Source organism: Pimephales promelas, chromosome 4 (assembly GCF_988280905.1).
Source record: "Pimephales promelas chromosome 4, fPimPro1.hap1.1, whole genome shotgun sequence".
Classification (NCBI taxonomy): Eukaryota; Metazoa; Chordata; class Actinopteri; order Cypriniformes; family Leuciscidae; genus Pimephales; species Pimephales promelas.
Window position 1 is genome coordinate 9,267,212 of NC_142772.1, and position 24,490 is coordinate 9,291,701.

The following is a 24,490-nucleotide window of genomic DNA, read 5'->3' on the forward strand; positions in this document are numbered from 1 at the left end:
TACTCGCTGAATCAAAGGGAATGCAATACTCACTTGATCTTTCACAACTTTAATCAGATCAATTTCAGTCCTGGTTCTCAGGTCCAGGTGAGAAGGTCCATGTTTGCCCTGTCTGATCGAATTTGGCACATGTTTGAAATGAAAGAGATGAAATTAAGTATTGTAAGGTACCATGACACAGTGATGTATTATTTGATGATATTGCGGTATTTTGATATATACCGTACTACTGAAACATTAAAGGGTCATACAAGTTTTTCAATGGTGAATGTAATACTATTATTCAGTATTGAGATTGGAGTCGCCAATTGCTGGTATTTAAAGTTTGGTGGATCAAAGTTTGGGGTCTGCAAGATTTATGTTTTTATTTTTTACTCTTATGTTCACCAAGGGTGAATTTATTTGATACAGTAAAAACAGTAATATTGAAAATAATATCATTTCAATTTAAAAGATATGTTTTCTATTTTAAAAACGGATTTGGGTTATTTTTGTTAGCAATACAATAAAAGTATTGTCTTACAACCACAAAACTTTGAAGGGTAATGTATATATTTTTAGAAATATGTTACAAAATAATATATCCGTCAATTCATTGTCTAACCACAGTAATTACAGTTAAATTGTACCCCAAAAACTGATAAACCATGGTATGTGTCCGTCAAGAAAAAAGTTTACCAGCTGCAATTTTAAGAAGTGAAGCCAATAACCTTGGTGCCTTGTGAGCGTCTTTAATAACAGTCTGAGGTGGCTCAGTCCTGGTTGTGGAAACTGCCTCTTTCCTGGGATTGGTGGTTTTCATTCTGTGTCGGTGGTTTGCAGAATGAGTAGTGAGCTGAACTGGAGGCCAGATCTTGGAAAGAGTGTGTGCCAGCCGCCTAGTGATCCACTCGCTCTGTGCACATACACACACATAAACTGTGTGTGAACTTCTCATCCTCCCTCTGTGGTTCTCCAGAAGCCTTTTATCCCCCTGGAAAGGAGATAACAACAGATAGAAACTGCAGGTTCAGAGGCTTGAATTAAGATTCTCTTCTTGAGTCGTCTGATTTCATTGTGTCAGAGTTTAATTTAGGATCACACCATGAATTTTTTAAAGCCAACAATGTGTTGTACCATTTTGTTTATATTCAGATTTACTTAGCTTTCAGTTTTGGGCTCAATATAACTATAAAATGTGGACCGAATGTACAAAAAATGCGTCACGCATTGAAGCGCAACACAAAACAACTGCTTTCTTTTGTTTTTTTGTAGATAGCACTGTGAAAAAAGACCTCATGAAATGGCCTGACAAACACAACTGACTTCCCTGTACTGATGTATTTCCTATAAAACAAAGTTGGGGTGGGACTAAAAAAAATCTTGCTTTTAGTTTATACCAAGATAACATACTACTTTTAACATTTTTAAGACAGGAGAAAGGATTAAGTTTATTTTTGATAAAGACACTAGTGTAACAAGTTGGTTCCACACTGAGGTGAACAGAGGTGAATTCGCAGCAGCTTTTACTAAACTAAATGCATAAGGCGGCACAGAACAACTAGACAGAAGTAACAAAAGCCAAACTTAACGGGATACTCCACCGAGTTTTCATATTAAACTATGTTATTCCCTTAACTAAGACGAGCTGATGCATACCTCTCAGTGCGTGCACTCTATCGCCCTGTATTGCCGCAAAACTATGTTAGCACTTAGCTTAGCCCAGTGCATTAAATATGGGCCAAAAAGAGAAGCGACAAAACACTTCCTCGTTTTCCCTATTTAAACACAGTTACTCGATTAGTGTAATTCGACCTAGGCTGGTGACACAAAATAAAACGTTGTGTTTTTCTAAGCGTTTAAAATTGATGACTATATTGTATGGCGGAATACCATAAAAATACCTTTAACTTGGCGCAATAATACCTTCACTCGTGAAAAGTCCTCTTACAGGCTCCCGCTTTGTCGCATGTCACGTTGGCTGCATTGACGGAAATAAGAGGGAGGGGGGAGGGGGGGGGGGGGGCGAGGAAGCGGGAGCCGGTAAGAGGACTTTTCACGAGTGAAGGTATTATTGCGCCAAGTCGACCTGCTCTAAAGCACTTTTTTATGGTATTCCGCCATACAATATAGTCATCAATTTTAAACGCTTAGAAAAACACAACGTTTTATTTTGTGTCACCAGCCTATCGAGTTACACTAATCGAGTAACTGTGTTTAAATAGGGAAAACGAAGTGTTTGGTCGCTTCTCTTTTTGGCCCATATTTAATGCACTGGGCTAAGCTAAGTGCTAACATAGTTTTGCGGCAATACAGAGCGATAGAGTGCACGCACTGAGACGAGAGAGGTATACATCAGCTCGTCTTAGTTAAGGGAATAACATAGTTTAATATGAAAACCGGTGGGGTTTAAAAAGGGTTTAAATACACAGACCAAAGAATGACACTAAACTAGACGCAGATTAACACAATGGGCTGCTATGAAAACAAATGAAGAGCAGGAACAAAGGAAACCATAAAACAAGGTGAAAAATTAGGTCCATAAAACGAAGCATGGCCGTGACGGTACATTCCCCTCCCAGAAGGCGGAGCCAGAGGGGTGCAGGGTCAAGGCAAAGCTGGGGTTCCAGAAGTGGAGCCAGAGCCAAGATTGACCCAGGGGAAGCCAGAGGGATGAGGTACAGAGCATGAGGGACAACAGACCATGGTGGAGCCAAGAGGGCGTAGAGCCAAGACGAAGCCAATGGGAAGAGGGAGCTCACACACCTGGTCCGGCTCCAGGACGAAATTGGCCCCTGGCTCTTGCTCATTCTCTGAGACTGCAGTGGGCTCTCGATGACGGTCTGATGCGGGCATGGCAAGAAGTTGAATGGGCTCTGGGTGCTGGCCAGGGGAGGACTGAAACATCTCTACCATGGTCCTAATACAGGTCCTCCACAATAAAATCAGAACCATCCAGCCAGAAAGCATTGCTGATGTACCGAGCTAACATCGTGCTGACCTTTCCTGGCAAGAGGAAAAAATACAAATAGTCATCCAGCACGAAAAAATGCTTTTAGCATGCGTCTATTCCAGGGAATTAGAGAGTGTAAGTCCAAAAAAATCCTCCATACACCTCTCCAGGGGGTAAGCATTCTAGCAGAGGTTTCGTAGCAAATGTGGGCTGCTGCGAGATCCATATCATCAAGGTCTGGTGGTCTATCACGGGTTGGTTCCACAATGAAGTGAAAAGAAGATCCTTTAGCAGCATGTTTTTATTAAACTACATAAGCAAAACAAAACACTACACAGGACAAACACAAACCAACCTTTACATTGAACACACTAGACAAAGAACTGAAATGAAATGAGGGTTTAAATACACAGACCAAGCGATGGAGCTAAACGAGACACGGGTAAACACAATGGGTTGCTAAGGAAACAAATGAAGAGTGTGAACATAAGAGTGGGAATAAAGGAAATGGGAAAACAAGGTAAAACATATACTAAAGATAATAAAATGGGAACATGGGGAATCAAGGAATGGGAAAACAAGGTGAAATAAATAATTTTGAAAATTAACCCTTTCACATATTAAAACCAGTAAATTACTGTAAAATGAACAGATTGACTTTTCTGGTAAATTCACAAATGTGCCTGTCACAATAAATTCACTATCTGTCCAGTTTGACGACTTTGTTTTTTTTTTTACTTCCTAGTTGACAGGCATAAGGGGATGATCACAGATAACATGTTTTTGCTCTAAAAAAACTCGAGACACATAATAGTTATACAGAACTGCTGCAGTTACTATAGTAGCCAACACAATAGTATCTGCAGATGCGTGATGATGGAGAATGGACAAGAAGGGTCCCGAGCACAAGACGTGGCACAATGGTCAGACGTCTGTCTGACTCTAGCACATACTGTACTTACATAAAAAAATTAAAAAATAAAAGGAGCAGAGCTTAAACAGGTCAGACAGAGCTTTATTACTTCACACCAGTAAGAGGGATAGGAGGGGAAGTTGTTTTGATTAAAGTTTGACACATGAATTAATTTTTTTTTGATGTGCACAGATAAATCATTTATAGTTAACCTTGCAATATCTCTTAAAGAATCAAAATTGTCAATTTTTATTTAATGGTGACTTTAAACGTACAGTATAAAAATTTTTGGCCACCAGGGGTCACTCATTTAAAATAATAACAAAAGACGTACTTTGATGACGTCGGGAAAGAGCGTGGGCTCACGGGAGTTGTTGTCGCTGTCAATGACAACCAGCTCTGCTCATGGCATGACATCATCGTTTCACAAAATATACGGATATACGGCATCTCTCTGTAGATTTAGCTTGTCGAGAAGCTTTAAATGCAACCCCAATGTTTACCTGTGTCATGCTTCTCCTGTCCCAAACCCTTCTCGGGTCATATTTTTCAGGTACGTTTGTTTGAGCTTTAGCTAATGAGCTGGCTGTAGCAGCAGAACGTGCAGGCAAAGCGTAATCGTGGTCCATAACTATAATACAGACCGCAGTAGACGAATATAAATATTTATATTACGCTCCTTCAATGAATGACCTATTTTAGAACATTTTTCATTTATAGGGCGCACCGGATTATAAAGCACATACTGCTTAGTTACTATAAAGATACTGCAGTCAAACGTTTGACTGGGTTTGCGTTATGCATCCACTATGTGCTAAAGGCTAAAGGGAATATAGTGAGTGCGCGGCGCCGGAGGTAAAGCGTTTATTTAGTAAGCATGAAGCGGGCACGTACATTCGCAGCCTGACTCATAAGAGTATTCAATGTGCGCGGCTCGCTAACAGCAACAGTTGGCTGATTTGAATGAGACGAACCGGTTACTGTGAACGGGGAGCGCTTTATGCGCGAGCAGCACCGGGGACAGTGTCTGTTAAGAGTGAGCGCTCGTGAGCGGGCACGTGATTTACACACATAAAAATAGGTACTGCTTTTTTTTCTTCGTCATTTTCTTTGCTTTATTGACGGTAGTCCAGTGTTCCCCTTTGTGTTTGACGGTTTCGCCGGGTTCCGCAAGGAAGTTAGAGAAAATAGAGGAGTCAAAGGTTATATGACGGCATAGACGGGCGACGAAACGGAAATAGGAAAACGTCCCGTGTCTTCGAATTAAACTATAAATTTCTCCGTATTTGAAAGTTGGTGGAAACTGTCGGGATAATGTAAGTACACATCTAATAGAAATATATAACATAGATACAGTTATTTTTGCTATTTTTAAAGCAGAAAAAATACATATTGTGGCTTTAATTCCAAACCAAAAACATTCAGTGCTTATGCCCCCCACAAGATGTCGTCCATGATGCTAACCCAAAGCCTGGTTTGTATTGGCGGGTCATTAATGTAAACACATTAAGAGAAACACAAGAGAAAAAAAAAATCTGATCTATACATTTTGTTAAAGAAAAAACTCTACATCCATCATTTAGAGAGAAACAACAATGAATTTAACCTTTTTTTTAAAAAACTAGCTACTGTTGTTGTAACAACAGGACAAATCAATAAGACTATTTAGTCAAAAAAAATCTCTGAATGAGGTTTTGTTTCTCATTAAAGGGCTACGTTTTAGTGCCACTGCATAGAATAAATACAGTATATATATATATATATATATATATATATATATATATATATATATATATATATATATATCACACATGCATACATAGATACATACATATAAATAAGTAATAAAATATAAGAACGGTGTAAAAACATGAACACACAAAATAAGGGCATTGTAGTTTTTGAGTTTGCACGGATGGACTGAGACAGGGAGCTGTTAGTCTTCTCTGGTAAACCTGACCCAGACAATTTTGGCTCTGATTTTGGCTGGATTCTGGCTGGATTCATGACAAGAACTGGGCTGGCTCTGACAGAGAGAATGGCAACTATTTTCCAATATTCCTCACATCTGTGACCCGAACAAAAGCAAAATCCAGGTGTATTATTCAGTCATATTTTGAACAACAACTTCTTCCCACTACGCAAGGTGACCTTTTTAAAAAAAAAAAAAATTATGGGTAATATATCTTCAAAATATTTGTTATTCAGTAACTTAAAACAAATAATTAAAAAAAAAACCTTGCCCAAATCAGGCAAAAGCAGAAAGATAGGAGAGAAATTATTACCTTCATACCTTTTCTTTTCTAGGACACGAGGTTAATGTGAACAAATCGACCTTGCCATGTTTTATTAACCAATTCTCTTTTGTATGATTTAGAATTAGCATTGGCCTTCTTTGTTGTAATAAAGATCTCACTTTGTGATGAGCCAGCTATGGACAAAAGGTTCAGATTGATCAAATTCAAGTGGTTGAAGACTGTAAATTTCCAGCATAATGAGAACAAGAGGATATACTGTTGTTGCTGGCTACCCGTGGTACTGGCCACATGATATAAATTTGGGTGGGCAGTACAGTCGTGTGCCTGTAAGAAAGAGAATTTTATTTTGGGAATTGCATTCCCACACCATTTTGTCTTGGTGTTTATTAGCATGCTAGAAATAATTTGGTGCTATTTGAGTCATTCCTATTCTATTGCTTCAATACACACCCATGAATGTAGTATAGATTGAGCTTTGAAGGAGTTTTCCACAGCTAAAGTAAATCAGTTTGACTTCTAGGGTGCTCTTGTTGATTAAAAAGTATGTCTCGGTGGAGCACTCCTTGTTGTGTTACTTGCCGCATGACAACCCGTCAACTTCACATTGATTCTGCCTCTATGGCACTCCAGAAAAAAAGAGAGAGAAAAAAAAGCTGGAGCTTGGAAGGCGTCGGCACTCCAGCTGAACACATAGCGGGCTGGAGCTTGGAGGACATCCACTCTCCAATCAGACACATTGAGGGATGGAGCTTGGAGGGGGCGTCGACTCTCCAGCTGCATACATTGCGGGCCGGAGGTTTTAGGGCATTGACACTCCAGTCGGACACCATTGCAGGCTGGAGCTTGGATCTCATCTACACTCCAGTCATAGAGAGTGTGAACTGAAGCATGGAGTGCATCAGCACTTCAGTCGAACTCAGTGAGGAATGGAGCTGGGAGGGCACCAGTCAGACACATTACAGACTGGAGCTTGGATTTCGTCAACACTCCAGCCTGACTCAGTGTGGACTGCAGCTTGGAGATCATCAACACTCCAGTCGGATTCAATGCTAACACAGAACGTTCTCCTAACGTTCCCGAATGGTCCCATGATGTTATTTTTTTGGGAACCAAACAAGAACGTAATAGGAACGTCCTATGTAGGTTATTTTTAGGTTCCATTTTTTAAAATGTAAGGAGAATGTTCCGGGAATGTTCCCTTAATCTTAAGGGAAAGTTGTAGGAACGTTCTGGGAACCAAAAACTTAAAATTCAATTAAATCTAATAAATAAATTTGATTCTTTTTTATTTTTAGAAAAAGGTCCCCAAGACCCTCGTGTTGAACGCACAACATACATTGGAACCAAAAAAGAACGTAATAAGAACGTCCTATGTAGGTTATTTTTAGGTTCCATTTTTTTTTAAATGTAGGGAGAATTTTCCGGGAATGTTCCCTTAACCTTAAGGGAAAGTTGAAGGAACGTTCTGGGAACCAAAAACTAACGTTCCCAAAACGTTCCCAGAATCTAAACTTGTTGGCTGGGTGGAGCTTGGAGGGTGACTTTTTTACTAGGTCTCCTGTGACCAAAAAGTACCATCGAATACCTCCTTTCAGGTGGTGTTGGAGTGGGATTTTTATACTGGAAAGATTATCTAAAAAGGAATGACCAATCAACCAAAATCATTATGAATATTAATTCAATATAAAATCCTATTAAATAGGGGTGTGTGATATGACGATATTTGATCGTGAACGATTAAAATTTCTCCACGATTCACTTTTTCGGAAATATTGTTGTCTCGTGCTACAGTTTACAATCTATTAGTTGCAGTTCTATGGCTTTCACCCTCGACACAACATTAACAGGATCATATACAATGCTCGTGAGATTTAGAAACACGGTGGATTAAAATTGAATTAAATCGAATAAATAAATTTGATCCTTTTTTATGTTTAGAAAAAAGTCCCCAAGACCCTTGTGTTGAACGCACAACATATATTGGCAAGAAGGTCGTCACTACGTTCTCTTTTAGTTGGAAGAAAAAGAGGGACTTAAATAATGTTTAAACTGAGCTGAAACTACCTCAACAGAAACTCAAAGTTCCTCAACATGATGGAGAGAGTGCTTGACCAGGAAAAGGCCATTTCGTAGAAGACGAGGCATTTGGTCCCATCATGGCAAGACGTTGGCGTGATGGAGTCTGTGAAAAAGGCACTGAGAGACTTTACTGATGCACTCTCCGCTGAGGACTATGTGAGTGAGTCCTTTACCTGATGAAAGTCAACATCTTGAGGCTGAATTATGATGATACTGAACTAACAAAAACAATGAAGACAACCATTCTCAGTAACCTCACTGACAAATATCAGGATCCCACCACTGATGACCTGGATATGGCTTCACTTTTGATCCCAGGTTCAAAACGCATTACATTGACAGCGGCAAGATAGAGGGAATACAAGCCAGAGCTTTAACTGAGCTGGAGTTTTTGCTGACCGTACCAGTATCCAGCAGCATCGGTTCAGCAGCCTACATCTCCCACCACATCACAGAGCCCTGATGCAGAACAAACACCACCCAAGAAAGCAACGAAATCACTTGCCAGCTTTTTGAAAACCTCAGCTGCTGTTAAGAGCATCTGCAGCTGCAAGATCAGCTTCCTTATCTCTAAAAGAGGCAATAGAAGGGGAATTAGAGGGATACTTGTCCACACCAAATGAAGAATTGGAATGGTGGAAAGTCCATGAGGCAAACTTCCCATGAGTTAGCCAACTTGCTAGAAAGTATTTGTGCATTCCAGCAACAAGTGCTCCCTCAGAAAAAGCCTTCATCACTGGTGGCAAAGTCGTCATATCGTCAAGTCAATCAATTGGTTTTCCTCTATATCCACAAGTTTCCTACGCCCCATGAGGCCTTGCGTCAAAAGTGGGCGCGTCTTCCGGCGACTTGACATGCTTGACACTCGTTCATTCAACAGTTGACAGTCACTCAAGTTATAGCGATCCAAACTAGCTAACGATGTGGGAACACAACCTCAACGAAATTAAAAAGGGTGAAATAACAGTACCTTTACCCTCCGCAGTAGTTGGTTGGGAGTATTATAATAACATTATTAAAAAGCAATACTCATCAAGGCATGGTGACAGACAGTTGTGTGAGCCGACAAACAATTAAAATAAACAATACACACGTAGTCATTGTGCTTTGGAGTTTATTCAAAATTATAAATGAATGTGCTACTTGAATACATTAACTGGCACATTTGGTATTCTGTCAACACAGGCTTTGATCCTGAGTTTAGGTGTAACATCATAGCGAACAGCCAATCACATGCTGATAGAGTTTATAGAATATTAAGAATCTAAACTAATGTACACAGGAAGATTCGTCGTCTTTTGGGAGGTGATGGAAACTACAGTTGTTGGCAGGATCACTCTGATTTCGTTTTCGGCTTATGTTCAAAACAATCACGTTTAAGCCACTGAATTAGTTTAGTCCGGTTATACGTACAACCGCGAACAGCACATGTTGTCCATGAGCTCCGTAACGACATCTCTCATAAAGATTTGCGTCTTTAAATAGTAAAATAATTCTCTGAGAAACAGCTAGCCTCTTCGCTAACTAACACACATAATACCATTGGAATGCTACTTCCGCCGCCTTACCGGAAGTTTCACCCACTTTATTTTTTACAGGAGCGCCCCTCGGAAACTTGTGGATAAAAGCATATAAACATTGCAAGAATGGGAAAGGTTTGTTCTAAAGCTGCTCCATACGCAGAAAAGCACTAAAATGTCAGAAACTGTTCTGCCTTACATGTTTAAACTGGAGACGGACAATGATGGAGAGACTCAAGAAGAAGTGACTACATGTAGAACGCAAAATGACGTTTCTGAATGGTTAGTTGATGAATTTATGTTGCTGATGTAGAGTTAACTATCTTCAAGTTTTTGATTAGCATATTCTGCCATGATAATCTATAAAATTGCTTGTGTGGGAACTGTTGCAAGATGCCTACAGATTGACATGCTATTGCATTTGTGTTACGAACTGTATTGCATTTGAAAAGATGAACGCGACTCACAAATGTGCTTTACTATAACAACTCTTCCTCTTCTCAACATGGACTCCGTGTTCCCGGGGATGGGGTTTATGTACATTTTAGGGTTAGTGATGTCACTAACCCTAGAGGAAAGTTGTGTAGTCCTTACCAGCCATTTGTTGTAGTCTTATATCTTCCTTTGCTTTGAACTTTGAGCATTGTAACTTTGATAAAGTTGTTTATGCTCAAACAGCAACATTACACACAAACTAATGTTAGAAAAGTGGGTAACACTTTAGAATATGGTTCCTTTGTTAATGAATAACTACACAAGAACCAATGAGTGACACAATATTAACAATCTAGTACCTATTATTAACTAACTAGAAACTCTGATTAACGAACTAGTAAGTAATAGCGCACAGACGAAAGTGGTAGTTCACTATTAAGTAATCAATAACTACTATTTTTTAATACTTCCCAGAGAACTACTGAAAAAGTTTATTAACAATCTAGTAACTACAATTAACTAAAGAAACTCTTATTAACGAATTAGTAAGTAATAGCTCACAGATGAAAGTGTTACTAGATACTTCTGTGGGAATTACTAATTATTTGGATTAGTATTATGTGAAGATCAATTGGAACTAACTGGTAATTACTCAAGTGTTACTAAAGACATTTTCTAAAAGTATACTAAAGTTCACCAAAAATCTCAAACGGTTGCACAAATCATGACTAGATCATGTAGTAACACTTCCAATGATCTTCACTTTATAAAACGGAACCAAATAATTAGTAAGTAATAGCTCACAGATGAAAGTGTTACTAGATACTTCTGTGGGAATTACTAATTATTTGGATCCGTATTATAAAGTGAAGATCATTCAGTTCTCTGGGAAGTATTAAAAAAATAGAAGTTATTGATTAGTTAATAGTGAACTACCACTTTCATCTGTGCGTTATTACTTACTAGTTTGTTAATCAGAGTTTCTTGTTAGTTAATAATAGTTACTAGATTGTTAATATTGTGTTACTCATTGGTTTTTGTGTAGTTATTCATTAACGAAGGAACCGTATTCTAAAGTGTTACCGAAAAGTGAAATCATAATCAACCACCCCTTTAAGAGATTGAAAAATGTAGTCTACATATTGTATTTGAGTTTTATTTATTAAGCTAATTATGGTGTTGTGTTTTACCTTTTGAAGCAAATGTTTTTGTTTTTTTGTTTTTCAATTTTTGGGATTTATGCTAAAGTCTCTGACTGCACTTACATTTATTTAACTAGACCAAGGCTTTAAAATAAGCAAATGGCCTTTTCAGCTGCCATAGTCGCAACTCATAGTTGCATCATCAGAACAGGGTGTTCAACGCACCACCGTTCCTGGTTTAAAAACGTTTAGCAACTTTTTGTCAGGGCTGAACGCAACCCTGGTGTGAGTGAGTGGAGGCGGGGCTGATTATACTAAATGAGGCAAGGGTGTAGTTACAATCAAGCTATTTTAAGGCATGAAGGATTTTTTAAGGAAAAAAAAACATTTAAATATGTCATTTCGGTGATCAAAGATGAGTTTTAAAGGGTTTGTTCACCCAAAAATGAAAATTAAATCATTAATTACTCACCCCCATGTTGTACCAACCCTGTAAGAGCTTCGTTCATATTCGGAACACAAATGAAGATATTTTTGATTAAATTTGAGAGCTGTATCACTACCACATAGACACCCTAAGGGATCGAAACTTGACGGCCCAGAAAGTCATTGATGAAAATGTTTAAATATTCCACGTGAATATTTACAGTGGCTCAACTATAAGTTCATCAAGCGACGAGAATAGTTTTTGTGCGTAAAAAACAACAAAAATAACGACTTCATTCGACAATTCCTTTTCTTTCTTGTAGGCCTGAGTTCAAGAGATTTCCACGACACAAGCGCGAGAACTGAACAAGGAGTAGAGTTAGATCGCAGTTCTCGTGCATGCGTCGTGGAAATCTCTGTGGAATGTTGTCGTGGAATGCGTCTTGGAAAAATTTTTGTTTGTTTCTTTCGCACAAAAACTATTCTCGTCGCTTGATAAACTTATAGTTGAGCCACTGTAGTCACATGGGATATTTAAACATTTTCTTCAATGACTTTCTGGGCCGTCAAGTTTCAATCCCTCAGCGTGCCATGTGGTAGTGATACAGCTCTCAAATTTAATAAAAAATATCTTCATTTGTGTTCCAAAGATGAACGAAGCTCTTACAGGGTTGGTACAGCATGGGGGTGAGTAATTAATGACTTAATTTTTATTTTTGGGTGAACTAACCCTTTAAGGGATACAATTATTGACTACAGGGGGACTTTAATTAGAACATACCAATATAACATCAGCTATGATAGCAATAAATCATTAAATGATTCTTCTGTAATGTTTGACAGGGCTCTGCAGTGCAAGCATTACCCTCTCTTGTGCAAGTGAAACATCACTGTTACGAAATGCTCCGAGACTGGGAGATGTAGATCCAAGTGCAGCTTTATTTAGAATCATCAAACAGGCAGGGGTCAGGAAACAGCAAAACAGGGATATCAGAGAGTGAGCGCAGAGAGTCGTCAGGTAACAGGCAGGAGATCAGGGCAGGCAGCAGTAATCAAAATCCAAGAACAATCCAACGTCAAAAACCAGAAAACAAACACGGAAAACGCTCAGAAATGCAGTGTAACACTTAAACAAGACTTCGCAAACACTGAACGTGAACACAAGGTATATATAGACACACTAACAGGATGAGACACAGGTGAATGCAATCAGTGAATGAGGTACAGGTGAATGAGATCAGTGATGAGTCCGGGCAGTGAGTTCTGGGAAATGTAGTTGTGAGGGAAACATGAACATCTGGTGTGGAGTGCCCTCTGGTGATTCTCAAGGGCACTCCACCTGGTGACCGTTACATAGCCCCCCCCCAAAGAGCGGCTTCCAGACGCTCCAAAAACAGTTCAGGAGGGAGGTGGAGCGGAGGCGGATCCGGGGGAGGGATGGAGGGCCAGGCCTGTGGAGCAGAATAGGGCCTGGAGACTAGGACGGAAGACCAGGGTGGAGCAGGCCGTGCAGGCGGCCAGGGCGGAGCAAGATGTGCAGGCGGCCAGGGCGGAGCAGGTTGTAAGGGAGGCCAAGGCGGCGGAGACCCCTCGGGCGGCCACGCCGGCGAAGACCCCTCGGGCGGCCACGGCGGGGAAGACCCCTCGGGCGGCCACGGCGGTGATGCCCTCTCAGGACCAGGCACTGGCTCAGGAACAGACACTACAACAGAAATGGTCACAAGGACAGACACAGACACAGAAACAAACACTGGATCGGGAGCAGACACTGGATCGGCCATCTTGTCCGGAGACACTGGATCGGCCATCTTGTCCGGAGACACTGGATCGGCCATCTTGTCCGGAGACACTGGATCGGCCATCTTGTTCGGAGACACTAGCTTGGAGGCGGCCATCTTGTCCGGAGACACTAGCTCTGAGGAGGCCATCTTGTCCGGAGACACTGGCTCGGAGGAGGCCATCTTGTCCGGAGACACTGGCTCGGAGGCGGCCATCTTGTCCGGAGACACTGGCTCGGAGGCGGCCATCTTGTCCGGAGACACTGGCTCGGAGGCGGCCATCTTGTCCGGAGACACTGGCTCGGAGGCGGCCATCTTGTCCGGAGACACTGGCTCGGAGGCGGCCATCTTGTCCGGAGACACTGGCTCGGAGGCGGCCATCTTGTCCGGAGACACTGGCTCGGAGGCGGCCATCTTGTCCGGAGACACTGGCTCGGAGGCGGCCATCTTGTCCGGAGACACTGGCTCGGAGGCGGCCATCTTGTCCGGAGACACTGGCTCGGAGGCGGCCATCTTGTCCGGAGACACTGGCTCGAAGGCGGCCATCTTGTCCGGAGACACTGGCTCGAAGGCTGTGACGTGAACAGAATCTGGATCAGCAGAAGTGATTTGAACAGTCTCTGAATCAGCCATCTTGTCTTTAGACACTGGCTTGGAAGAAATGACGTGAAGCATCTCTGGCTCGGCAGAAGTGACGTGGAGCGTCTCTGGCTCGGCAGAAGTGACGTGAAGCGTCTCTGGCTCGGCAGAAGTGACGTGGAGCGTCTCTGGCTCGGCAGAAGTGACGTGAAGCGTCTCTGGCTCGGCAGAAGTGACGTGGAGCGTCTCTGGCTCGGCAGAAGTGACGTGGAGCGTCTCTGGCTCGGCAGAAGTGACGTGAAGCGTCTCTGGCTCGGCAGAAGTGACGTTTGTGAAGTAAACAAGACTTCGCAAACACTGAACGTGAACACAAGGTATATATAGACACACTAACAGGATGAGACACAGGTGAATGCAATCAGTGAATGAGGTACAGGTGAATGAGATCAGTGATGAGTCCGGGCAGTGAGTTCTGGGAAATGTAGTTGTGAGGGAAACATGAACATCTGGTGTGGAGTGCCCTCTGGTGATTCTCAAGGGCACTCCACCTGGTGACCGTTACAATCACTTTGCCGCAAAGAGCAAGTGGCATCTGACCAATAAATTATGTGCCTCACAAATTATATATTAATAACTTTAATACGACATCAACAAACAATTTCACATGCACATTAATGCTTAACATATCATTAATTAAAACACATTCAGATAGTTAATGTCAAACGTTTGATCTTATTCATTCATATTTGAATGTTCAAAGACTACTGATCTGTTCATGTTTTTTTTTTATGAAAGTCATTATAGTTCTTCCTTTGTATGTTTTTTTTAGACTACTTCTCTGCCCCACTTTCTTTCACCCCATGCACATCAGAAGCCAGATGGTGTTGGATTGGGAGATGTAGGTTTACACTGTATTGATGAAATGGTGTGATGGTGTACGTTGTTGTAAATTGTACACTCGAGCAACATTTTTTGCTTTTTTGACAGGAATTTTGCTACACCATTTCACTGCAACTTTCTAAACTGCTAATGTGCAAAGTACAAACTAAGAAGTAATAAATGAGTAAGAAGAGTTGCAAGGATTTTAAACTCAGTCCTAGTGTTGTCATGTTTTAGAACCAAAGATCTGTGATGTCATATCAATACATAGAGAGCCTAAGTCCCACCCCTCCGCTTCCGGCTCGTGGGACCTTATTTCGGAAAAAATATGTGTGGAGAAATTTAGTAGATAACACGTACAACACGTGATAACACGTCAGCTGCGTCATTGGAATCGTGAACGAGCAAAGACAACAGAACCGGAAGAGAATACAATGCTGAATAAAGTCGTTGTTTTTGCTGTTTGGACCAAAAAGTATTTTCGATGCTTCATAAAATTCGAACTAACCCACTCATGTCACATAGACTACTTTAATGATGTCTGTATTGCCTTTATGGACAAGGACAGTATAAGGTACATACATTTTCAATGGAGTTCTCGGATTAAATCTAAAATATCTTAAACTGTGTTCCGAAGATGAACAGAGGTCTTACGGGCTTGGAACGACATGAGGGTGAGTCATTAACGACATAATTTTCATTTTAGGTGAACTAACCCTTTAAAGGGCACCTATTATGGAAAATTCACTTTTACATGGTGTTTGAACATATGTGTGTTGGCAGTGTGTGAGCAAAACCACCCTAGAATGATAAAAATACACCCAGTGTTTTTTTTACAATCTCAATAAATCATATGCGCTGTCTCAGAACGAGCTGTTCTGAGATTCAGCTCTTTGTGACGTAGAAAGTGAGAAAGGGGTTTGATTGACAGTGTGGCTGTGGCATAAACCCCGCCCTCGGTGATCTGTACACATCATCCTCCATTGTTTCAACGACGACAGCCGGTAATGTCTCTTGGAAACATAATTTAAGTGTTCTGTCGTGGACTCGTGGGTTAATCCTGTTGTTGTGGCTTAAAAGTTAATCCTCAACTGTGGATCGTCGTCTACTGTTTGCGATCCACCGTCACATCCAGTAACAGTAAGTGTGTTTTATGATTTTTGAGCAAATAGTCTTTTCAGTCGATGTCAGCCAATTCAACAACAAATGCGTCTAAAGTTGTTGTCGTCGTAGGATGTCTGTGTATATAATTTAAACCTTGTTTGTATAGTGTGTAACCACACGTTTATAAATATATATATTTTTAAAGATATTGTATTAAAAAACGCATATATGTTCTTGTTCTGTAAGTTAGCCATCTTCTCACATTTGCCACAGAAGCACCTGTATGACAAGTAAACATGACGCCACAGGTCCCTCGCAAATGTAATTTCGCTTGTAAGTTACGTAGCAAACTTTATCACAGAATGTGTATGTAACGTTAGTTTAAAAAAATGCGCCAGCGTTAGTGTTTGTGTGTCTGTGTGTGTGTTGCTCCACCATACTTGCAAAGAGGACGCGATTACAACGCTAAAGTACATAAATGTATCAAATAACCATACCGAGACGTACTGGTCCATTCTCATTTGTGTTTATTCTGCCGGAGTCTCTTCGTGCTATTTATTTATTCCGATTCAAACGTACGCTGAATGACAGACAAAACAGCGCGTCTCTCACTCTCCCCTTCTGCCATAGCCATAGGTTTCAAGTTACGCCCTCATCCAAAGGCAGGGCGGGGATATGCAGCTCATTTGCATTAAAGTGGCATGCCTCAAAACAGCTCATTTTCAAACAGGCCCCAAAATGACATTTTCAAATGGTTATAATAAATTAACTATGGCGTATTTTGAGCTGAAACTTCACAAATACATTCTGGGGACACCCAAGACCAATATTACATCTTGTAAAAAGCGGCATAATAGGTGCCCTTTAAGTTTCCTTTTTTCTGTTCATTGTTGTCGAGTCTCATCTATATAATATAATATAATATAATATAATAAATGTGCTAATATAATATGACAACGTAAGAGCGTCAAGACGATGCCCGTGCCATCAGTCAATGTATTGGAGTGATTCTATATGGGCTTCAGACAATCGCCACACTTGCGCGTAATTTTACATGTGAAATGCAACCAAACCTTGGAGCGTTTTGTTTTCGGCATCTCTTTCGGCAAGTCTTCCTCATATTGTTAATGGCTCTCTGATGCCCGCAAATTAGTTAAAATCTCCCGGAATCTAGAGCGAGTGAGCAAAAGCGTGCATACGAGACAGATCAGACTGTGCTAGAGGGAGAGAGCGAGAGACTTTGTGTGTGTGCGCTTCATGACACAGAGACTCAGACATTCGGTCAGGTCTTCTTATTCGGTCTGGTTATTACCGTTTGTGTCGGAACCGGTTCCCTATTGGCACCGCGTTTTGGTACCCAACCCTATCCATAATGCATCCATCTGCGTATTCAGTACCTTCGTCCATATTTTCAAATGTTTCTGCCGGTGAAACCAACCGCACTGGCATTGATCTGTGATAGGTCTGTTAGCGCATTAGGTCCAACCCCCTTTTGGTGGGTTTGAAAGGGTGGGCACTAGTGCTTGTAGTCTTTACAGAAATCCCCCCCTCATATACTTCCCCCTACAATGACGAAAAAATTACGATTTTTGCGTCATTGTAGGAGGAAGTGAAAAAGGTAAATAGCGGATTTCTCTTGTCTCAGGGGAAAATGAGAGAGTGTTGCACGACCATTCAATAGTGGGTTTCTAACAATGGAAATCTTAATGCAAATGGGTGGAGTGTCCCTTTAAAAACTGTATTTCTTCATCTTCGTATTCATGTGTGTTCTAGCAACACAATCTGTAACAGCCTCAGGCTGTAGGAAATGCAAATTCATGTATGTACAGTAGAGGGTGCAGCTCTCAAACCTTTCAGCTGTGCTGCCATTCTGGATTACAGAAGATAAGAACGCAGGAAAAGAAAGAAGAAAGTTTATTGTGAAGTAAAAACTTTTACTTCAGCAACAAAAACAACAAAAGAATTTTAGAGAGAGAGAAAGAATCCAAACACAGTTTAATGACAAATGTAATCTAAAGTCATAGTCCATACCAGGCAGAGGGTCAATCAGCACATGTAATCAGTCCAAACACACATTCAATTCACAGAGGGATAACAGGAACGAGGAATCCAAAACTCAAGCAGAGATAAACATAAGAAACATTGGACCTGCTCGAAATGCGGACAGCGAATGCAAACCAACACTTTAAACCAAGACATCATAAAGAATGCAGGGCAAAATAATGAACTAAGATAACAAGACACAGCTGAAACAGGTTAACTAATAATGGGCAGAAGTCCGGGAATAAAAGAGTGAAGAAACAGTGAAGGACGAGGCTGCCATCTGCTGGTACTTAAGGGTAACTTATTGAGATTAAATACATTAAGTATACTTTTGTCAGTTTTAAAACCAGCGCACATTACACCTTTACATCCGAATTCTCTCAACATGGGGACAGGAGAGGTGTCAGTCGTAAATTATTATTTGAAAAGTAACTCAAATATTTTGATGTAGATTTAAAAGTAATGCCATACTTAATTTACTTTACTCCCAACACTGCTCATAACTAATGTTTGCTGACTCCAGAAATATAAATAGGGCAGAGGGAAATATTCTAAACATGAAAAGCCTTGTTAAAAGACATGAGCAATAGTGGAAGACATAATTGACAGGCCAGTTTAGGGGCATTTGCCTTTTCCTTCAGTTGAGAGTAGTGTGTAAATATTTGAAATAAATACACTTTGTAGTAGCAGGAAACTGGAGTACCTCAAAGATCCTCACAGCATTGATTATGCGGGGGTCTGTCTCCCGGTTCAGGTGTTTCTGAAGTGTTATCCAGGCCGTGTTCCTCAGACTCTCGGAAAGCGTGATCTTCCGACTGATCTGTGCCAAACCCAGAACCACACTGTACCGCAGCCTCCATTTGTCTTCATGCGCTACAGACAAAGATATCTACTTTACTTATCTTTATAATAGACATTATCAATAGCCCCAAAAAGTATTTGAAAAGGGTATTTTTTTTGTTACAAATACTTTTAGTGGATGTATAAAATCAGTTCTCCTCAAGTTAACACAGGTGTCCTGCAGTGCAAAGTTACCAAAGGTGTAATACTTAACTTATTTTATAGGTAGAAACATAATTTTATGTGATTATATTTTTTGGAAGCCACTGTATATAAACTTTATCCCAAAGACTTTTATTATGTAATTAGTGCTACCTCTAGTTCTGAGTATGATTCTAGTTTAATGCAGACATTGGCTGCATCCAAAAACTTGTTGCCTTGCTGCCTTGTCAGGCAATGACTTTGCAGCATTTACGCACAAAGGTACTTCAAGAAACTGATTTCAAACTTCTAAGGTGTAACGGTTTACTGATCTACGGTATAGTGAACAAAATAGAGAGAGCTTTGGTTATAACTAAGCAAATATTTCATTACTACAATAGTAATTTCTCATTAATATGCCATAAAAGGGGAAAACGTTGGTCAAAAATGTACATTTACACACAAACTGACCCCCAACCACCAGATGAACGGAATCGTAGGACACATGGAAGTGAAGCTAACATTGGATTTGGATGTGCCTTGATGCCATACATCCACCAAAGGCAGCATTTTAAAATTTTCAGACACAGCCTTTATGCATATTTCTGTCTAAAGAACTTACATTGTTTTAGCAAAGTTAAAAGTCCTCCAGAACATCTGCATGGAAAAGAGTTTGACTGCCCAATGAGGGCTGTTTTCCTAATTCCAGCACAGCAGCTGTTCAGGCAAATGTCAATCAAAATGGAGCAGTATATATGCTCCAACTGCCATGGCCAGGATGCTTTCTGTGATGCCATTTCCTGCATAAACAAAACACAAACAAATAAATAAATAAAAATACTTTCACAAAATGAGTATTAATTAATCATATGATTAAAGATTTATTTAGAACCTTTTTGAGTATGACACACAGATTTATTTAACTGTCACCATCGCGGTACCGGGGACGCCTAACTTTACTTCACTATATTTCTATTAAATCTCAATCTAATTATGACAAATTATATATTGTTGGAAAGGTCTAAGACTTCTAAATACATATTCTACCCCTGTTTCGTGTTACAAATTAAAACTTCTGTTTTTATGTTAAAAGTTCATAATAAAACATATATATATATATATATATATATATATATATATATATATATATATTATCCTCTAAAATATAATATATTTTTGTATCGCCTTTTTTTATTATATCACATATTTTAGTAGTTATCATAAATTGGGTATCATTTGAAAGCTTATAAACTCAGAATTCATCCTTTGAACACGTTTTATAATTGAATATTGCGTTACCATAGAAACCGTGCTTATTTTAACAGGCTCCTCCCCTTTTGTGCATCATTATATTTCATAATTTATTATCAAAACCTTTTCTAATCTTGACAAAACACATATTTTCAGAAAGGTCTGAGTCTCGAGGTTCCAAATTTTGTTCCAAAATTGATATTTGGACAGAAATGTATTAATTTGTTAAGGCAGAATGTATACAACTAAATTCAATGGAATTCAATGGCACCCGGTGGCTATTTTTGGTACTACGCCTAAACAAAATCTCATGGGAACTTCAATTTTTGTGATATCAACTTCAAACTTGGAACATAACTTAAGTTAGATTTATGGCTTTGATTTTATAATAATTTTAGAGTAAAAAATATTTTGTAAAATATATATATTTTATATAAAATAAAAAAATATATAATACAGTATATTTGATTTACTGTGAATTTAAACTTCCATAACTTTTACATACTTTCATTTTTTCAAGGGTTTTCACTTCAGCAATAATCTGATGAGTGTTTCCTTTAAAACAAGACCAAACTTGGGTATATATTTCAAAGCATTCTTGAATTAATGTCTTGTTAACTGACACCTGCGTCTTGTTGTATTGTGTTAGTTCCGCAAAGTCATCTGCTGAAGATATAGATATTCTGATATGTGTCTAACTACAGTTGCAGACGCACAGTCAACTAGCTCTCGAGTGTAATCTTGATGTTCTAAACCCAGTTCATTAGTACTTTCTTAAAGGAGTAGTTCACTTTTAAAAAAACTTTTGCTGATAATTTACTCACCCCCATGTCATCCAAGATGTCCATATCTGCACGTTCGTAACTCTCCTGTTCAAACTCGTTCATCAAAATGAACAAATCTTTTTCCGAGTCAATTCGTTCATTTCGTTCGTTGAATGAACCAAATGACACGAAAAAAGATTCGTTCAATTTGATAAACGAGTTTGAACAGGAGAGTCACGAACGTGCATCACAGAACAGAGCAAGGCGACCATTTGAGCTTATAAAACTTCAACTTTGTTTTTTTTTTTTTATTCATCGGCTGGAATCGTTTAAAGCCCTTTGAACAGTTTGCAGTTTGCACTGAAACTGTCTTTTGGACCTTGAACCATTTATTTACCAGTAAAGTGCATTATATGGAGAAAAATCCTGGAATGTTTTCAACAAAAACCTTAATTTCTTTTCGACTGAAGAAAGAATGACTTGGATGACATGGAGGTAAGTAAATTATCAGCACAAGTTTTTTTTTTTTTTATTTTTTAAAGTGAACTATTCCTTTAAGGACCTGAGTGCTTTCTTGTGTTTGGACCATGTGAAGGCTCATGAGGGTCTGAAGGCACAGCATGCTAGATTTGGCAACCTCTCCCAGAACCATCAGTCCTAACCCACAGTCGACCCTGAGAACAGTGGAGGTAAAAAAAGACTGATGTTACTCTGGGGTTTTAACCTACAGTTCCACCTTTAAGCTGCTTACTGGTATATAACATAAAAAACCTGTGGAAAGTATCTCACAAACACACTTCACGCACCAGTTGTCTTGTTGAAGTTTATCTCTCAGCAACATAAGCTGTTTGATCACTTGAGAGAGCTGAGTGCTATTGTTTTGCACACAGTGATAGCTGAAAAGGCACTGCCTTAGGACCTGGTTAACACCATGCTCCTGTGCTTCCATGGAGACCTGTCAATCAAACAGAGTTTTCAATACAGTGAATCATTCAGTTCAGCACTTCTTTTCCGATATAATTGACCTAGCCTTCAAACCTGCACTGAAGTGTCCTCGGTAAGTTTGAGACCAGACAGAACCCCCCCGACGTGCATCATGAAGTGAATAGAAAATAACAAGTCCGGGAACTCTTGGAAGCGTGTTTCACACTTCAACAGCCCTGTCAACAGATAAAGACAGCTGCAAACTTTATATGCATTCCACTGATTCTTGTGACATTGGACAAAACATGTCCCACAATTTCACTTGCCATTAGCAACATTTAAACTTTGGAGTCACACGTCCTCACTCTATAACCTAATACATCACTTGGTCACACTTTAGTGTCCAGCTATCACTATTGACTTACTATTAACTGTCTTTTGGCTCAAAAAACTCCTAATAACAGCTTATTAATAGTTAGTATGTTTTGAGTATTGAGTATTTTAAGTATTGAGTAGGATTAAAGGGGTAGCTTTTGCTGATAATTTACTCTCCACCATGTCATCCAAGATGTCCATGTCATTCTTTCTTCAGTCGAAAAGAAATTAAGGTTTTTGATGAAAACATTCCAGGATTTTTCTCCATATAATGGACTTCAATGGGAACCAAAAGGTTCAAGGTCCAAAAGACAGTTTAGTGCAAACTGCAAACTGTTCAAAGCGCTTTAAACGATTTCAGACAATGAATAAGGGTCTTATCAAGCGAAACGATCGCTCATTTAAAAAAACAAAAACAAAGTTTAAGTTTATAAGCTCAAATGGTCGCCTTGCTCTGTTCTGTGATGCGCGTTCATGACTCTCCTATTCGAACTCGTTCATCAAAATGAACAAATCTTTTCCCGAGTCATCTCGTTCATTTCGTTCGTTGAATGAACCAAATGACATGAAAAAAGATTCTTGAGCCACAAAAACATTCGATAAACGAGTTCGAACAGGAGAGTCACAAACGCGCATCACAGAACAGAGCAAGGTGACCATTTGAGCTTATAAAACTTAAACTTTTTTTTTTAATGAGTGATCGTTTCGCTTGATAAGACCCTTATTCGTCGTCTGGAATCGTTGGTGGGGGTGAGTAAATTATCAGCAAAAGTTTTTTTTTTTTAAAAGTGAACTACTCCTTTAAGGGATGTAGCATATGGTCATGCAGAATAAGGAATTAATTTGTGTTTCATAAGTACTAATATACAGCAAATATAGTAGTAAGATGCATGATAATAAGCAACTAGTTAATATTGAGAACTGGGTGGTAAACTAAAGTGTTACCTATCATTTTAATAAAATATAAATATATCATTAACATAATTATGGAAGCCTGTTTCTGCCACCTAAAAATAATAATAATGTGTTGTTAAATTATAATTATGACAAATTCAGAATTATGACATACTAAGTAAGTATGAATTAGTAAATGACACATGAAAAATTATGATTTATTTTTCAATATTATAATTTCATTTTTTTGGTCAATTTCTGACAGACTTTAGTGTGTCAGAAATTTAAGTTTTTATTTAAATGTTTTATCTCATTATGTCTTAGTAACTCATTTTAACTTTTATGTCATTACTATGATTTACCAAAGCATGATTTATTTTACCTTATATTGTGGAAATGGGCTTCCATAAATATCATATAATACTATGCTAAGCGATTTCTGAGAAATGCTGTTAAAAGTGGATCAGACCGAGCACCACAAAACACCCGTAGCCAATCAGCAGTACACTCACGATGGGGGAAGAGAGAGCGAGAGTGAGCAAGAGGGAGATTTGAGGAAAGACTGCAGAAAAGGAGATGGCGTTAATATTAGAAAAGCTTTCCAGCGCTGGAGCGCCCTGAAACGGACTCTGAAATCAGATGCCAAGGTTGCGTTGTTTCTGCTTGTGTGTTATTATGTGTGTGGAGCTGGTGACTAACACAGAACTCCTTGTTGTTTTTTCACCATCCTGCTTTATTTTTTGTGCAAAGCATTATATTACTTTGCTTCAGCTGTGATCAAGAGACATCCACTGTTGCATTGTGTGTTTGTGCATTTTGGGGGTGGAGCAATGAAGGAAGGGGTGTGTTTGTATGGGTAACTTCTACATTAAACTTTTAAACATTTTTATCAGAACAATCTAAAATAATTCCTTGGTACATTAACTTTTATTTTGCAGTCCTGTGGTTTTGTCACAACCCTCAAAAATATGTAATATAAAGGTTTTATTGTTTTGCAATAATTATTAAGTTGAGGCAATCCCAAACCTTTCAAGCTGTGAAGATAGATGCTGCTTAGCTGATGCCCATTTAATTTACCAGTCAGTTGAAAGATGAACAGCCTCAGAGAGACCAAATATCCAAGCTGTAAAAAAAAAAAAAAAACAGTCGATCTATATATAAAAAGAGCCATATATAAATAAAGACTTCATATATATATATATATATATATATA

At 39.3% G+C, this 24,490-nt stretch overlaps 1 protein-coding gene across 1 annotated transcript in view; it reads right to left on the reverse strand.

The window, feature by feature from the left end:
• The window catches only part of tmem232 (transmembrane protein 232), a 28,138-nt gene that overhangs the window by 1,317 nt on the left and 2,331 nt on the right, over positions 1-24,490 (reverse strand). Inside the window, exons 5-12 of the mRNA XM_039661739.2 lie at positions 24,304-24,400; positions 22,123-22,244; positions 21,891-22,039; positions 21,647-21,758; positions 19,692-19,869; positions 18,792-18,961; positions 711-973; positions 34-112 (exon numbers count right to left, since the gene is read on the reverse strand). Of these exons, the coding sequence (XP_039517673.2) occupies positions 34-112; positions 711-973; positions 18,792-18,961; positions 19,692-19,869; positions 21,647-21,758; positions 21,891-22,039; positions 22,123-22,244; positions 24,304-24,400 (1,170 nt within the window). The remainder of the gene's footprint in view (positions 1-33; positions 113-710; positions 974-18,791; positions 18,962-19,691; positions 19,870-21,646; positions 21,759-21,890; positions 22,040-22,122; positions 22,245-24,303; positions 24,401-24,490) is intronic.